This window comes from Microcaecilia unicolor, chromosome 2 (assembly GCF_901765095.1).
Source record: "Microcaecilia unicolor chromosome 2, aMicUni1.1, whole genome shotgun sequence".
In the NCBI taxonomy this organism is placed as follows: Eukaryota; Metazoa; Chordata; class Amphibia; order Gymnophiona; family Siphonopidae; genus Microcaecilia; species Microcaecilia unicolor.
Genome location: NC_044032.1, coordinates 256508020 through 256526730, shown reverse-complemented (window position 1 = coordinate 256526730; position 18711 = coordinate 256508020). Strand labels below are relative to the sequence as shown.

General features: G+C 44.1%; 1 protein-coding gene across 1 annotated transcript in view; it reads right to left on the bottom strand.

The window, feature by feature from the left end:
- The window catches only part of LOC115463464 (rho guanine nucleotide exchange factor 3-like), a 72993-nt gene that overhangs the window by 30967 nt on the left and 23315 nt on the right, over nt 1-18711 (bottom strand). The window contains exon 3 of the mRNA XM_030193981.1: nt 18625-18687. Within this exon, the coding sequence (XP_030049841.1) occupies nt 18625-18687 (63 nt within the window). The remainder of the gene's footprint in view (nt 1-18624; nt 18688-18711) is intronic.

The window sequence follows — 18711 nt, the reverse complement described above, 5'->3', positions numbered from 1 at the left end:
GTTTCTGCCAGGGACTTATGACCTGGATTGGCCACTGTTGGAAGCAGGATACTGGGCTAGATGAACCATAGGTCTGACCAAGTATGGCTATTCTTATGTTTTTATGCATTAACTAATCCCTGGCCCACCCTCCCACTTTCCACCCTGAAGTGCACCCCAAACAGTTAACATAAATAAGTATCTTACTAACATACCAGTTATTGTAAAATACCCCAGAAGTGTGAGTCCCACTTAGCATTCGCAACCTTGGGGAAGAATTGAAATCAGAATATATGGAGATTAGAGTGATCCAGACAAAGAAGTGCCCAACCCAATTGTGCAGACCACTCATTCAAAAAAATATAAACAGCATGGAGTTGGTCCAGAAGGCAGCTACTAAAATGGTCAGTGGTCTTCGTCATAAAGCATTGTATCTGAATTCAAGAAAGCTTAAGACAAGTCAGTAGGGTAGCCAGGAATTTTTAACAGGGGGTGCATCTCCTGCGCCCACCCCCATCCACCGTGCCCCCCTTCAGTACCTTAAAATCACTTCCACTCCAGTCTTTACCTGGGCAGCAGCAGTGGCACTCATAGGCTGCCTGTGGCCTTCATCGGGACTTTCTCTCTGAACCTTCTCCCCCTTCTGATGCAACTTCCTCCTTTGTAAAGGGCAGGACAGTTCAGAGAGAAAGTCCCGGTGCAGGCCGCAGACAACCTATGAGTGCCACTGCCTGGGCAAAGACTGGAGCAGAGATGATTTTAAGGCACGATTGGGGAGGGGGGTGGGGAGACGGGTCTGACAGGAGGTACATATGCAACACACGAACCTTAAATAAATACACCACTGTGTCACAGTTCTGGGTAGATGAGCCCCTTGGAATGCAGTTGGGCTGTCACTGCCTGCCCAACCTGAAAAGAGCCCTTGGGGGCAGGCCTGAAAGGATCAGGGCCTGGGGGTGGCTCTGAAAAGAGCCCTTGGGAGCTGGCACGACAGCGTAAGAGCCAGGGAGCAGCAGAAACCCAAAGAACTGGGCGTCCAAAAGACGAATGACCTGGGACGAGACAGAACAAGGAAAAGACACAGATGAAGCAAGGCAAGGACATGGATTGGAGACTAGGCAGGAAGAAGGCTGGGCACAGGACTGGAACGAGATAGGGGACAGGGCTGGAACAGTACAGAAGACCAGGCTGGAGAAAAGGCAGGGGCAGGGCTGGCGACAAGGCAGAGGCAGGGCAGCCACACGCACAGGACCAAGTGAGGCAAAGCCCCGGGATTCCTTATGAGATCCCGGCTTTGTGACATCATCCCCGGGTGCCCTGGATCTGATTCCCGCCCATAGCTGTTTAAACCCCGTTTTCCACGTGCATGCATGCCTAAAGGAGCCGGTGTTTGCTGGGGCAGTGGAGGAAGTGGGGCACTGGACCAAAGGAGCATCCCAGATCACCAGGGATGGTCAAGCAGGTGACCCGACATGGCACGAGGACTGGCAGAAACCCACTCTGCTTCAGGGATCTGCTTCAGAGGCTTCAGGGTGAGGCGAGGTGAGTTGGGGCTTGAGGGCACGGCGACGGCCATGGCACCAAGTACATAGGATCTTTGAGGGAGAGGAAGGGATAGAAGATTGCATGGTTGGGCAGATTGGATAGGCGATATGATTTTATTTATAACATTTGTATCCCACATTTTCCCACCTATGATCTTTATCTGCCTTCATTTTTCTCTGTTTCTATTATTCTCCTGGTCCACCAATAGCCCACATATTTCTGATGGAAGGCCCTTCAGACTCCCAATAGAGTTCCTCAAACTTAGTTATCCTTCAAGGCCCCGTCTTATTCCCTTTGAGGCTAGAAAGTGACACACATGCAAGTAATGAAACTAACTGCCAGTATCAAGTACGAACTAATCCCATAAACTTTCAAACATCCCTACTGTGTCCTCTTCCATAAATTGACCCAACTTGAATAATCCCTTCCTCTTCTAAGTCATGAAAATTGGTAGCTCTGTCCTAGGTAGAAATCTTACATAAGTACATAAGTATTTCCACACTAGAACAGACCAAAGGTCCATCAAACCCAGCATCCTGTTTCCAACAGTGGCCAATCCAGGTCACAAATACCTGGCAAGATCCCCAAAAAGCTCAATACATTTTATACTGCTTATCCCAGAAATAAGCAGTGGATTTTCCCAAGTCAATTTAATAATGGTCTATGGACTTTTCCTTTAGGAAGCCGTCCAGACCCTTTTTAAACCTCGCTAAGCTAATCGCCTTTACCACATTCTCTGGCAACAAATTCCATTATAGGTTATAGCAATGGGGGAAGAGTGAAAGTAAACAAATGCAAAGAACATACAAATACACAATAAGACAAACCAAGAGGTCATTCTACAAAACCAAAATAGGGCCAGACTACAAAGACACGCACAAACTTTTCCAACTTGTGAACAAACTACTAGACACCACATCGGTAACCACAACCAATACAGACACCCCATCAGCAGACAACCTTGCTAACTACTTCAATGAAAAAATCATAAAACTACGACTCACATTACCACCTAATACCACCGACCACGAAAAATTCATGGACTGTCTGGACCCATCTCCCGATGAATACCCAGCAGACCGAATCTGGACAAACTTTGATCTACTGACCGACGAAATCATCACCCAAGCAATCAACAGATTCACCAAATCCCACTGCAAACTGGACATATGTCCCAACAACCTAATAAAATCCGCCCCTCAATGCTTCATAACAGACCTCACGTCACACCTAAACTACATGTTACAACAGGGATTCTTCCCTAAGGATATAGGAAATATACTACTCACCCCAATACCTAAAGACTGAAAGAAAAAAGCAAATGACATAGCCAACTACCGCCCGGTAGCATCCATCCCACTGGCAGTCAAACTAATGGAAAGTATGGTAACCAAGCAACTTACCAACTACTTAAATAAATTCTCAGTATTACATGAATCACAATCAGGATTTCGATCCAACCACAGCACCGAAACAGTATTAATTACTCTCCTAACCAAATTCAAACAAACAATTGCAACTGGCAATAGTGTACTTCTCCTACAATTCGACATGTCCAGCGCGCTTGACATGGTCAACCACAAAATACTATTGAACATCCTAGAATACTTCGGTATTGGAGGAAATGTACTTAGATGGATCAACGGCTTCCTAACCGCAAGAACATACCAAGTAATATCTAATTTGAATACATAATCGCCATGGAAACCTGAATGCGAAGTACCCCAAGGATCACCGCTCTCACCAACCCTTTTTAACCCAATGATGACACCCCTAGCCAAATCATTATCCAATCAAGACCTCAATCCTTACATCTACGTAGACAATGTCACGATCTACATTCCGTTCAAACATGATCTAACAGAAATCACAACTGAAATCAAACACAGCCTTCAAATAATGAATTCATGGGCAGATGTATTCCAATTAAAGCTCAATGCAGAAAAAACACAATGTCTCATCCTCTCTTCACAATATAACACAAACAAACCTACCACTTTAAACACCCTTCCTGTTTCGGACAGCCTGAAAATTCTCAGAGTTACAATTGACCGAAATCTCACACTAGACACTCACGCGAAAAATACAACAAAGAAAATGTACCACTCAATGTGGAAACTCAAAAGAGTAAAACCTTTCTTCCCAAGGGAAATATTCTGCAGCCTAGTACAATCAATGGTGCTAAGCCACCTAGATTATTGCAATGCCATCTTCGCCGGATGCAAAAAACAAATCATTAAGAAACTCCAAACGGCCCAAAACACAGCAGCCAGACTCATATTTGGAAAATCGAAATACGAAAGCGCCAAACCCCTAAGAGAAAAACTACACTGGCTCCCACTAAAAGAACGAACTGCGTTCAAAGTCTGCACCTTGGTCCACAAAATCGTTCACGGTGAAGCCCTGATCTACATGTCAGACCTCGTACATTTGCCAACCAGGAACACAAAAAGGTCAGCATGCACATTTTTGAACCTCCATTACCCCAGTTGCAAAGAATTCAAATATAAATCTATCTATGCATCCTGCTTCTCCTACATAAGCGCGCAACTATGGAACGCATTGCCTAATTTCATAAAAACAATGCACGACCTAACAATCTTCCGAAAACTACTGAAAACCAACCTGTTCAAAAAGGCATATCACAATGATTCATCCTAACTACCAGACAACAAAATTTTACCAAAACTAAACAAAGCCGAACTCCCTAAACCGGACTACCTCACTTACTTGGACATGCGTAACGCGTTAAGCACCACCAATTTATTCCCCATACCGGAAATGAACTTCCTATATTTGACTGTCTAACTACCCTATAATTTACTCTATCATCTATGAACTTTAATGTAATACCACCTTGTAATCTACTCTATCATTTACGAACTACAATGCTATACCACTTTGTATTTCTCAGATCCGGAAATGGCGATCGCCACTACGGCATAATGTAACTTACTCTATCATCTATGAATCATTAATGCAATACCACTTTGTATTATACTCTATCATTTACATGCTATACCACTTTGTATTTCTCAGATCCGGAAGTGGCGATTGTCACTACAGCAATATGTAAGCCACATTGAGCCTGCAAATAGATGGGAAAATGTGGGATACAAATGCAACAAATAAATAAATAAATAAACATGCCCTCTCCTAGAACCCTTCTGGACTCTCTCCAGACTTTAAATGTATTTTGAACAAATAGATTTTTTAAATCCCACTTCCTCTCATTTCCTTCTAGATTTCAACCACAGTAAGGGGGGGGGGGGGGGGGGAATCTCATGTTCTTATTAAGTTGATCCACAGATCAATGAGCTCTGCCCAGCAGGCTAGCAGGCTATAGAGTACTCTCTTTGTCAAGGAATATGAAGAAAGGTGGTGGCATTGCACTTACATCTATAAGGCTATTTTTTAGGTTAATTTGTTGGAATCGATAAATACCTTGAATTGCACCTGTTTGCTTGCCAATTGAAAGACACTACACCATCAGATTCTCTTACTTGTATACTTTCCGCCTCATAATCGAAAGAGAAAAACGCCTATATTTCGACCCAAATCGGGAGATGGGCGTCTTTCTCCCGTGGGCGCCCAAATCGGTATAATCGAAAGCCGATTTTGGGCGTTTCCAACTGCAATCTGTTGCGGAAACGGGTAAAGTTGACGGGGGGGTGTTGGAGGCGTGGTGAAAGCGGGACTGGAGCGTGGTTATCGGCCGAACAGAGATGGGCGTCTTTAGCTGATAATCAAAAAAAAAAGGCGTTTTTACCGCGATTTTGGGTCACTTTTTTTGGACCCTTGTTTTTCACGAACAAGTCCCAAAAAAGTGCCCCAACTGGCCAGATGACCACTGGAGGGAAATCGGGGATGACCTCCCCGGACTCCCCCAGTGGTCACTAACCCCCTCCCACCAAAAAAAACGCCACTTTAAAACGTTTTTTTTCCAGCCTCAAATGCCATACCCACCTCCATGACAGCAGAATGTGTTCTATCCTCTGACAGCCTTTCCCTGGTTCTAATGTGGCTCTCGGGTGAGTTTGACACCTTTTCTGTTATGTGCACTGCAGAATCACATCAGCAATGCATTGTGGTGGGTGTAGGGTATTGGGCTCCATGATTCCACTAGCTTGTGGTAAATGCTCACGATGTTGGTAGTTGGTAGGCTGTACTCCCATGGTCCTTTTCTCCCTGCTAACTGGGTCAGAGTGTGTCCAGTTTTGTTTCCGGTAGTCCATGAGGTAGTGGCCATTTTTGTAAGCCAGTTTTAGATTCCTTGCATGTGTTAGCCACGTTAGAGAACTTAGTTATTACCTTGAATGTGGCTGAAAGAGGGCATTGTACAGCATTCTGCCAGCTCTGGCCTACTGCTAATCTCAGTACCAGGGAGAATCGTTGCCAGTGGGGCAAACCTCTGATCTGCAGTTAACTGTGAGTAAACGTGCTTATTCCAAAAAAGGACATTTTTGGAGAGATTAGTCTTCAGGTGTAAACTGGTGTGCCAATGTTATACAGCAGCAACAAGTCCTAGAGGCCTGCGTGTATGCAGGTCCCTGGAGCACTTTTAGTGGGTACCGCAGTGCACTTCAGGCCCATCCCCCCCCCCACCTGTAACACTTGTGCTGGTAAATGAGAGGCCTCCAAAACCCACTGTACCCACATGTAGGTGCCCCCCTTCACCTTTAAGTGCTATGGTAATGGTGTAGAGTTGTGGGCAGTGGGTTTGGGGGGGAATTTGGGGGGCTCAGCACCCAAGGGAAGGGAGCTATGCACCTGGGAGGTAATTTAATGTTTATTTCTATTTTTTACAATTGCCCCCTAGGGTGCCCAGTTGGTGTCCTGGCATGTGAGGGGGACCAGTGCACTACGAATCCTGACCCCTCCCATGACCCAAAACCTTGGATTTGTTCGTTTTTGAGCTGGTCCACTTTGGTTTCGATTATCGGTGAAAAACGAAAACGCCCAGCTCAAAAAACGCCCACATCCAATGCATTTGCCTGGCACAAACCGTATTTTTGAAACTAAAGATAGACGTCCATCTTTTTTGAAAATATGGTTCAGTCCGCCCCTTCATGGACCCGTTCTTGGAGATAAACGCCCATGGAGATAGGCGTTTGCGTTCGATTATGCCCCCCTTTGTTATTGTCCTCCAGGGGACAAACGTTTATGAGTTTGTGTTCAGGAACTAAATTCATGCCCCATACAACCTGGTTTTCAGAGATATTAACCTTCACTTAGAGGATTCGAGTAATACTAGAAAGGAGGATCTTTATTCTTTCCCTTCTTCATCGAATTAGGGAAAGGGGATAGGATTTTATATTCTGCCTTTCTGTGCTTACAATCAAAGCAGTTTACATGTTATGTATGGGTAGTTATTTTCTACCTGGGGCAACGGAGAGTGAATTGACTTGCCCAGAGTCACAAGGAACTGCAATGGGAATTGAACCTGGTTCCCCAGGTTCTCAGGCTGCTGCACTAACCATTAGGCTACTCCACTCCATCCCTCCCCTTTATCCTACTAATGAAAAATAATGCACAATCCACCTCAAATATGTGTATAGCAGATTTTACCTGGGAAAAGATACTATAGTCCAGTGGTGTATTTAGGGTAGGTTCATTGTGGCCTATGAGTGCTGCTGCCAGGTGAAGACGCCAAGAGGATTTTAAGGTGGGGGTGGCAGCACCCCCTCTAAGAATTCCCTGGCTACACTGCTGATATGGTTGGATCATTTTTTAAGTTCGTTTATAATAAACTGGAGACAGTTTAAGGGTTCATCTGGGAAGCAAGCCATTTGTTATACCACCAGAGGAAGAATCGAATCCTATAAGATGTTGGACGGCCTTTTCTCGGCATTGGTCAGGCAATAACTCTTCGGAGTTTGTGAAAACTTGGAGAAGGGCTAGTACTGAATTTTTAGATGGAATAGCCGCATATCACACCAAAGTTAAGATATCCATGGCAGAGTAATCAATGGTTTACATTGGAATTACTTCATTTGAAATGTCACTGTAGAAAGCGTAAACGGAGATCGAAGAAAGACAAAACTGATCTTACTAGGTCAAATTGGAGGAAAGCAGTTCATGACTACAAAAAAGCGCTTAAAAATGCTAAGAAAAATTATTACTCCAAAATGATTGGAACTAACCATTTAAACACTAGACTGCTCTTTCAAGTTGTCAGAATCCTCATGGATATATCTCCCTCTCAGAGAAGATCCCCACAGCTGGTCAATTAGCTGATTATTTTCAGAGTAAAGTACTCTTAGATCCTTGTTCTCCGATACAATTTCGGAACTTCCTTTCCATCAGTTGGGACGAAGATACTAGTAAATAGAATTTGGACAAAATTTTCCCTTCCCCAGTAGCATTATTTTTTTTCTTCTCTGTTTAAGAAGTATGCTGACTGTTATTGCATGCTTGATACTTGCCCTTCATTTATAATGCAGTCAGCTCCTGTAACTTTTTGTGCCTATTTGTTTGATTGGATACAATTACTACTCTCTTTAGGTAATTTCCCCTGTAAGTTAGATGAAATTATAGCTACTCTAATTCTGAAAGATCAAAAACAACCTAAACATCTTGTTTCCAATTATAGGCCTATAGCCTCAATACCATAATTTGTAAAGCTGATGGAGGGGGTTGGTCATTCTGCAGCTGGAGCAATATCCGCATGTACATAACATCTTGCATTAGACACAATCTGGTTATCGATCTACCTTTAGTACTGAAAAACTTACAAGTGCACTATTAGAGCATGCTAGGCTGGTGCTTAGTGAAGGAAGGAGTGCTTTATTACTCCCAATCTGACCTCTCCTTTGCCTTTCATCTGGTGGATCATAACATCTCATTGCAGATCTTGGAGGAAATAGGTATTGACGGCAGTGTTCTGAAATGGTCTTGTGGTTATGTGCCTAAAGGTCATATAGGGTTGGGATGAATGGTACCCTTTCTGCAAATTGGCATAACATAAGTACATAAGTACATAAGTAATGCCATACTGGGAAAAGACCAAGGGTCCATCGAGCCCAGCATCCTGTCCACGACAGCGGCCAATCCAGGCCAAGGGCACCTGGCGAGCTTCCCAAACGTACAAACATTCTATACATGTTATTCCTGGAATTTTGGATTTTTCCAAGTCCGTTTAGTAGCGGTTTATGGACTTGTCCTTTAGGAAACCGTCCAACCCCTTTTTAACCTTTGTGGAGTTCCCCAGGGCTGTCCTCTTTCCCCATTAATGTTTAATGTATTTCTTGCAGAACAATGGTTTCTTGTCTTATAGTTACGCAGATGACATCATAGACCTTCTAGTTCAGAGATTGATACTCCTAGGGTTCAAAGTTGTATAAATTTGTTAGATAATTGTATGCTTTCCCATAAGCTAAAACTTAATACAGACAAGACTAAATTTCTGCTGATTGATAACAAATTATGGGCCCTGTTTACTAAGGTGTGCTAGAGTTTTTAGAGTGCGTTAACCGTGTAGACGCCCATAGGAATATTATGGGCATCTTCACGGTTAGCACGCGTTAAATGCTAACAGACCTCTTGCGCCGTTTAATAAACATGGCCCAAAATCTTATTTCTGAATGTATTTATATTGGTCAAGCAGAATATAAACTTTCTCCTGTGATAAAAATTTTGGGTGTCCTGTTTGATAGTTCTGTTTCTATGGAAGCTTAAGTTGCCTCTTTAATGAATAAATCATTTTTGTTGATGAGGAAACTTTGCTGAATTCGTAATTATTTTAAACTAGTAAAAAAGGCCCGTTTCTGACACATATGAAACGGGCGCTAGCAAGGTTTTCCTCATAATGTGTATGTTTTGGAGAGTGTATGTGAGAGTGAGTGTGTGTGATAGAGAGAGTGAAAGTGTGAGTGTGTGTGTGTGAGAGAGAGAGTGAGTCTGGGTGTGAGCGTGTCTGTGAGAGAGTGTGTGTGTGAGAATGAGAGTGTGTGCAATTGCGTATGGGAGACACAGTGTGATAGAGAGAGAGAGAGTGTGTTTCACACAGATACAGTGTGTGCGTGAATGAGAGTGTGTGTGAGGCACAGATTGTCTGTGAGACTGAGTGTATGAGACCAAGCGAGTATGTAAGTGACTGTGTGACACATAGAGAGTGAATGTGATACAATGTGAGACATAGAGTGTATGAGAGTGAGAGACAGAAACACATTGTCTGTGAGAGAGAGAGAGTGTGTGTGTGTGTGTGTGACAGAGATACCTCCCTCCCTCCCTCCCTCTCTCTCTATGGTGTCAGGCCCCCCTCTTTCTCTGGTGTCTGAGATTGCTGCCACTGCACCTAAGCAATTGGTGTGCTGGAGGAGAGGAAGAGAGAGAGAGAGTGTGTGTGTGGGGTGGGGGGGATGTGTTGGAGGGGTTCAGCTTGGAAGAAGAGGGGTGTGGGGGATTCTGGATGTGCTGCCAGATGAAAGTAAGTGAGTGTGTGTGTGTGTGTGTGTGTGTGGGGGGGGGGGGGGTTCAGGAAGCAATGGCAGATGACAGAGTGAGGGAGTGAGGGAGAGAAAACTAACAACTTATAGCAGCAGCTTCAGAGAGCATTTTCCATCTCACAGATAGGCTGCAGAGAATACCTTCTCCTGCTTCCACCCACCCTACCCCTCTACCCACCCACCCCTAGAGTGACATGTCTTATATAACCTCCCTATCAACCCACTCATTACTTTACCTCACCCATTTCTATTCTTCTATCACCTTCTCCCACTACTCCAACCAGAGTTACACCTAATCACACTGACCACCCTTCAACATCTTCTGTCCTTCTGTGACTGTTCTCTTGTGCTTGACTGCTTAAATATTTTAAATTTAAATGCTTTACTTTTTGTCTATTAGATTGTAAGCTCTTTGAGCAGGGACTGTCTTTCTTCTGTGTTTGTACAGCGCTGCGTACACTTTGTAGCGCTCTAGAAATGTTAAATAGTAGTAGTAGTAGTGTGTGTGTGTGTGGGGGGGGGGGGGGCAGGGGGTACAGGAAGCGCTGCCAGATGAGAGAGTGAGTGTGTGTGTATGGGGTTTCATGAAGCGCTCCCATCCTTGAACCCCCTCCCCACCTCAGTCCCCTTCTCTCATTCAAGAACCCCCTCCCCAGTCTCTCCCATCCAAAAACCCCAGTCCCCTCCCCACCCGTCCCCTTCTCCAATCCAAGAACCCCCTCCCCAGTCTCTCCCATCCAAAAACCCCAGTGCCCTTCCCACCCGTCCCCTTCAAGCATCCAAGAACCCCCTCCCCCATCCTTGAACCCCCTCCCCACCTCAGTCTCCTTCTCCCATTCAAGAACCCCCTCCCCAGTCTCTCCCATCCAAAAACCCCAGTCCCCTCCCCACTCGTCCTCTTCAAGTATCCAAGAACCCCCTCCCCACCTCAGTCCCCTTCTCCCATTCAAGAATCCCAGTCCTCTCCCCATCCGTCCCCTTCAACTATCCAAGAACCCCCTCCCCACCCCCTTCTGCTTCTCCCATCCATGAACCCCTCCCACCTCAGTCTCCTTCCCATTTGAGAACCCCCTCCCCCCCACCTGAGAGCCCCACACCCTTCTCCCATCTGAGTCCCTCCCCACCTACCAGCTCCATTCTCCTGCTGCCCAGGCCCACCACCCTCACTGCCTTAAAAAAAAACCCAATTTGAAGCACTGGAGTAACAGGCAGCAGCGCCTCGCGTCTGCCCTTCTACTAAAAATCTCTTCCACGACGTCATTGGGCCTTCCCACATTGAGTCCCACCCGCCCTCGCGGTAATTGGAAGTTACCTGAGGAGGGCGGGACTCAATGTGGGAAGGCCCAATGACGTCGTCGAAGAGATTTTTAGTAGAAGGGCAGACGCGAGGCGCTGCTGCCTGTTATTCCAGCGCTTCAAATAGGGTTTTAAAGGCAGGACAGCGCCGGGAGCGGACTCGCAGCACCCCCCACCCGCTGACATCTGGGGCGGAGCGCCCCCACCACGTCGCCGTCGCGCGTTGCTGGGAGAGGACTCGGAGCACCCCCCACCCGCTGACATCTGGGGCGGAGCGCCCCCACCACGTCGCCGTCGCGCGTTGCTGAACTTGGGAGGGAGGGAGAGTGGTGCTCGGGCGGTCGGGGCGGGGCTACCTGAGGCGCGCGGCGCGGTTGGTAGCCAGCGTTTCCTTGGCAGGGGGAGGAGTAGGGAAACACGCGGATGCGGTCCCTGCTTTCATTTTTCTGTTGGTTTTCCGCCCTCGACGTCATGACGTTTGACGCGAGGGCGGGGCAGCAAGTCGTTCAGTGGCTTCACCACCACGAACTTACGAACCGTTCTGGGAGTCTGAGTGACTTCAGAACGTTGTCCTCAGAACGTTGAGGGTGCCTTTTATTATATTAGATTAGATCAATTTAGACTTTTAGTACACGATTTGCTGCTGTCACAATTAGATTGCTGTAACCTTGGCTATTTGGGTTCTACTAAGTGTCAGTTGAAAAGGCTACAGACTGTACAAAACACGGCAGTACGTTTGATTTTTGGTCTGAATAAATGTGATAGAATTTTGTCTTTATATGTCAAACTTCATTGGCTTCCTATTGAGGCAAGAATTTTATTTAGCTTTTTTTTATATATATAAAGGGGCTCATGTTCAAAGTACTTAGACTAAAAAGGTTCTATGGGTTAGTATGTAACTTTGTAAGTGTAAGTGCTTTGAAAATACGCCTCAAAATGTATGGTTTGGCACCGATCTACTTATATTCTCACCTCCATTTTGCTGCGTCTTCTAGGAATAGAAGACCAAACTGTATTACTTTAATTTCATACCCTTCATTGAGAAGCAGGAAGAGGTTAAGAATATTTGAGATGACACTGGCATATCAGGCTACGAGACACTGGAAGGACTTTTCTGGGGTATTCCTGTCCTCTAACTGTTATTTGGTTTTTAGAAAGAATATTAAGACATTGCTCTTTCAGATATTTGTATTATACAATGATTTATAAGTTATAACCCTTATGGTTTTTTATCTATTGTCATCAGGTGTGGACGCTGTTCAAAAATACCATCCTGGAGGCTCAGGCCAAACATATTCCGCGAATTAGAAAAGAAAGACAGGGTGTGAAAGTTGAGAAGTGGAATGGAATATTTGATGGAGTGTAAGGTAGTATGGTTGGGGGGATTAAGTAATAAAATACAATGCAGGTTGTACCAAAGACCTTTGGATAGACATAACTGTTGAATATAAATATGGAATGGTGACTTTGGACTGTATATTGAGCAGTGTTGCTTGTATTTTGCATTTACAACTTGTTATTGTGTGAATAAAAATATATATAAAAAAAGAAAAGAAAAGAAAGACAGAAGTCCAAAAGACAGCCGGCGTGGTTGAAAAGTGAGGTGAAGGAAGCTATTAGGGCTAAAAGAAACGCCTTCAGAAAATGGAAGAAGGAACCATCTGAAAATAACAAGAAGCAGCATAAGGAGTGTCAAAGCAAATGCAAGGCACAGATAAAGAAGGCCAAGAGGGATTACGAAAAAAAGATAGCATTAGAGGCAAAAAAACATAGCAAAACTTTTTTTCGGTATATTAAAAGCAGGAAGCCGGCAAAAGAATCGGTTGGGCCGCTGGATGACTGAGGGGAAAAAGGGGTGATCAAGGAAGATAAAGACGTAGCGGAGAGATTGAATGAATTCTTTGCTTCGGTCTTCACCGAGAAGATTTGGGTGGGATACCGGTGTCGGAAATGGCATTTGAAGCGGACGAGTCGGAGAAACTTACTGACTTCACGGTAAACCTGGAGGACATAATGGGGCAGTTCAGCAAACTGAAGAGTAGCAAATCTCCTGGACCGGACGGTATTCATCCTAGAGTACTGATAGAACTGAAAAATGAGCTTGCGGAGCTACTGTTAGTGATATGCAATTTATCCTTAAAATCGAGCGTGGTATAGGAAAATTGGAGGGTGGCCAATGTAACGCCGATTTTTAAAGAAGGTTCCAGGGGAGATCTGGGAAATTATAGACCGGTGAGTCTGACGTCGGTGCCGGGGAAAATGGTAGAGGCTATTATCAAAAACAAAATTACAGAGCACATCCAAGGACATAGATTACTGAGACCAAGTCAGCACGGCTTTTGTGTGGGGAAATCTTGCCTGACCAATTTACTTCAATTCTTTGAAGGAGTAAACAAACATGTGGACAAAGGGGAGCCGGTTGATATTGTGTATCTGGATTTTCAAAAGGCGTTTGACAAGGTACCTCATGAAAGGCTACAGAGGAAATTGGAGGGTCATGGGATAGGAGGAAATGTCCTATTGTGGATTAAAAACTGGTTGAAGGATAGGAAACAGAGAGTGGGGTTAAATGGACAGTATTCACAATGGAGAAGGGTAGTTAGTGGGGTTCTTTAGGGGTCTGTGCTAGGACAGCTGCTTTTTAATATATTTATAAATGATTTAGAGATGGGAGTAACTAGCGAGGTAATTACATTTGCAGATGACACAAAGTTATTCAAAGTCGTTAACTCGAGACAGGATTGTGAAAAATTACAGAAGGACCTTACGAGACTGGGAGACTGGGCAGCTAAATGGCAGATGAAGTTTAATGTGAGCAAGTGCAAGGTGATGCATGTGGGAAAAAAGAACCCGAATTATAGCTACGTCATGCAAGGTTCCACGTTAGGAGTTACGGACCAAGAAAGGGATCTGGGTGTCGTCATCGATAATACACAGAAACCTTCTGCTCAGTGTTTTGCTGCAGCTAGAAAAGCGAATAGAATGTTGGGTATTATTAGGAAAGGTATGAAAGACAGGTGTGAGGATGTTATAATGCCGTTGTATCGCTCCATGGTGCGACCGCACCTTGAGTATTGTGTTCAATTCTGGTCGCTGCATCTCAAGAAAGATATAGTAGAATTGGAAAAGGTGCAGCGAAGGGCGACTAAAATGATAGCGGGGATGGGACGACTTCCCTATGAAGAAAGACTAAAGAGGCTAGGGCTTTTCAGCTTGGAGAAGAGACGGCTGAGGGGAGACATGATAGAGGTATATAAAATAATGAGTGGAGTGGAACAGGTGGATGTGAAGCATCTGTTCACGCTTTCCAAAAATACTAGGACTAGGGGGCATGCGATGAAACTACAGTGTAGTAAATTTAAAACAAATCTGAGAAAAGTTTTCTTCACCTAACGCGTAATTAAACTCTGGAATTCGTTGCCGGAGAACGTGGTGAAGGCGGTTAGCTTAGCAGAGTTTAAAAAGGGATTAGACGGTTTCCTAAAGAACAAGTCCATAAACCGCTACTAAATGGTCTTGGGAAAAATCCACAATTCCAGGAATAACAAGTATAGAATGTTTGTACGTTTGGGAAGCTCGCCAGGTGCCCTTGGCCTGGATTGGCCGCTGTCGTGGACAGGATGCTGGGTTCGATGGACCCTTGGTCTTTTCCCAGTGTGGCATTACTTATGTACATGTACTTATCCTACAGGATTGTTCTGGCTCTTGATGTTTTTGTAACCTGCTTTGAACTGCAAGATGTTAGCGGGCTATAAGACCAGATGTTATATTATTTGTACCGATTTTTTTCCCTTTCTGCCATTCCATCAATCACTGTGCATAATTGTGCAAATGTGAAATACTTCTTGAAATTAGGAACATTAAAACCACCCAATCATCTTGTGCAAAACCTGAAGGGGCATTTTCAAAAAAATGTCTAAGTCAGAATAAGTATATATCTTACAGATATCCAATGAATCTTTTGAATGTCACGCTAATCCAAAGAATGAAACTCCAAGTGTTGGACAATGAACCTCAGCTACATATTGCACTACGTCCATAAACTCATACGCAGAGACTTTTATGTACTCAGATCCGTCATCGGTTCAATAGCCTCCACCTTCCATTAATGGTTAATTTTTTATCCAAAGTTATTATATTTAAATCAAAAACTAACTTTTTTATCTTATAACATTTAGCTATTATTCAGTACTCATCTTAAAGATGAAATCTCTCATGATAGTCGGCTGTAGGAGCCCCTGAGCCTATCTTACAATCCATGGTGGTGTAGAGGTATAGTTGGTGCAGGAGTGACCCTTAGTTACTCCTGCCCATTTTGGCTCTGCTTTCAAAATGGCTGCCACAGTTGAAGCATTGCTCTTACCTTGATTACACTGCTAGACCACCAGGGAATGGAAGGAGTCTTGGGGGGAGGAGGGGCACTCTTTGTAATTTTTTTGTACTGTGATTGCAACTAATGCAGTTATGATCTTGCACAGTAGTTTACATGGTAAGGAGGCTGCTCCACGTAAATATTTTTGATATAAAAATTTAGCATGAATTTAAAACTGCAAATTTGGGATGATAAGCTCTGTAGGAATTAGCCTCCAGTGGAGTTATGATGTCAACTGTCATTCCGAGTATGGTGCAAAGCCAACCACAGTAAAAGCACTGTGGCTTTTAGTTTCAATTCTCATTAGCTGTGGCCCATGCGTGTAGAAGCTAATTTGCTTATTATATTATGGCTGGAATATTGTGGATTTAGCAGAGGGATGTAGACTTCAAGCTCTGACAATCCCTAGTGGCCCTCACTGTTTCACAATCACACAACCAAACATAAGTTTTCAGTTTTGGTTTGTTTTCAGCTGATATCAGGTGATAAGTTTTGGCTGCAGTTTCAGTTTCTGCTGAAAATGAAAAAAACAATTGTGGTCGGCGTCTGTTCATAGGCCTTCAGTGGAGTCATGGTTCTTCTTTAGAATTTCAGACAGAACTCACTGCAAATGTAGCAGAGAGCGTCAGCATGATTAATACAGTTCTGCAACATTTTCAATTTAATTAACCAGCAGGTCGTGCAATAACAAGCTATTTATCAACTTCCCCTAGAAGTAATGCATACAAATAGGGCTAAATAATGTTATAATATATTTAAACTGAACGGTGTGTATTTACTAGGTGATGTCGTGTTGACGCACGTGTAACACATTTCTGTAAATCTCTGGAAAACTGTATAGTACAGAAAATTTGTGATGTAATTTCTGTGTTCAGCATCCAAAAATCTATAAAATTAAAAACACCTAATCTCATTGTTGAAACAAAATCTTGTTGTCCAGTGAGAGCTTGGATCCAAGGTTCATGGCCAACCATACAATTTGCTGTCCCAGTGATATGGCGAGAGCAGAAAGATCTGTTTGACAGATGCTTCGAGCTTTTCTTAGAAAAAACAAAAAGTTAATTTCATATGCTAATCTGCCATTGGCTTTGAGACCAGTGCCACATGACATGGTTCCATGTGGACAGTGAAGTACACATTTCAGCCAAACCCTGCATGACAGAAATATTGCAAGATTACATTCCGATTCAGGGTTGTAAATTCTATTAGATTAACCCAAATTTGTCGAAGAAAAAAGTATTTTCCTGAAATTTGTTCTTCGGTGAGATCAGCGATGAAGACTGCGATGCTTGAAAATGATTCAGATGTCCTTAACAAACAAAGTCGATGGAACAATGTAAAGATCCTCAGTCTTCCAAAAGAGGTCTCGGTAGCCTTCATGAAGCAGCTGCTGCCACATCTCTTAGATCTTCAATTTGACTAGCCACTATAATTGGAGTGAGCCCACAGAGTGTCATCGCATAAGGTGCCATCAATCAGCAAGATACACCAGGTCTATGGTCCTGAAGGTCTTGCAATATCCTCAGACAGTGGCTATACTGCAAGCTGTGCGGCTTCGCTCGCCATTAAATATGAAGAGCATCCGTTGTTAGTTGTGCCAGATTTCAATAAAACCATGCTGCAGCATTGCAAACATCTCTTGGCTATATATCCACAGCTCAAGCAGTTGAACGCTCACTATGACACGTTTTACCCAGCAAGACTCCGGGTTATGCTTACCAATTCTACAAAGACATTTGAGGACCTGGAAGAACTTCAAAAGTTTTGGGATGACCAGCTGTCTCCTCAGATGGACTCGGGACAAGTTGGGATCTGGTGCTGCTGGATTCTTAGTGGTGGACCGGAGGTGATTCTGAAGAACCTGGTGCTGTTGTTAATGTGATTGGGTCGTAATTGGTCGCTCGAATGGAGTTTAGAAGATGAAACCCTGAACTGTTCCCTCCTGACAGATATGCTCCTGGTTTGAGACTTCTGAGACAGTGGATTTATTAGACTGGAGGATTCCTGTTTCAAGTTGTGTGCTTGCTGAGTGAGTGTGGAGGGGACGGGGGGGGGGGGGGGGGGGGGGGGCAGGAGAAGTAAGTGTGGAGGGTTATGTGGGTGACCATGTGATATCAAATAGTGTAGAAGCGTGTGGCAGTATGTTGAATAATGCTTCTGGTGCTGGCTGTGCTAATACCATCCAGTGCTCTCTGTGGCTGGCCAAACTGTTGTGTTACCTGTTCAATGTGCATTGAAGAAGTTTAGTGCTGTGGTAAGGCATCTAATGAGTTTATATAGTTGTGTGTTTTATCCCTAAGTTCTGCCTCTCGTATATGATTAAAGTCCTTGCGATATAAGATAATATCTTAAAGGATTAAATAGTCCAAATAAAAGGCAGAAAGTGTCTCTTAAAAAAAGAGTGACCAGACTTTAAATGCATACAAATCTGACACACTGGCACAACAACATGTGAAAATGTTTGAGAGTGTGTAGACCTCCTATAGCCACTGTATAATAATAGTAAGCCTCCCATACCATGGCAATATAGCAACTTGCAGCTATGAGCTTCTGTGAGAAATCAGAACCTAAATCCTAACATGCTCTAAAACTCCCCAGCAGAACTGCCCAGGCTTTTCTCTCTGATGGCTGAGTCATTTGATGCCAGGCGGCTTCCTCCACAGGGAGTTACATGGGCAGGAAAGGGAAGGTGCATTTCCCTTCAGCACTGCACTGTGAGGATTCAAGGTTAATGCAGGCAGTTCTGAGGGGGGCTGTCCATACCTGGCACACCACAAATCTTCCATCACTTCAGGAACAGGAGGCACCAGTCTATTCTAAGGTGAGGGCTGGAGGGGTTGGGAGAATGTTGTGATGTGTCTGTATGTTTCTCTAACTCTTCTTTTCTCTCCCTCTTTCCAAACTATCTTATGCTTAAGAGGAAATAACACCCACCTTCTCCTGTGTAATACTCGCACACAAATATATAGATATATACACACTTACTTTCTCATCCTGTGACCCTGTCTGAGGCGTTGCTCCCGCTGCAGGTTCCTGTTTCCGCTTTTTCTGGGAAGGAAGAAGCCAAAGTTT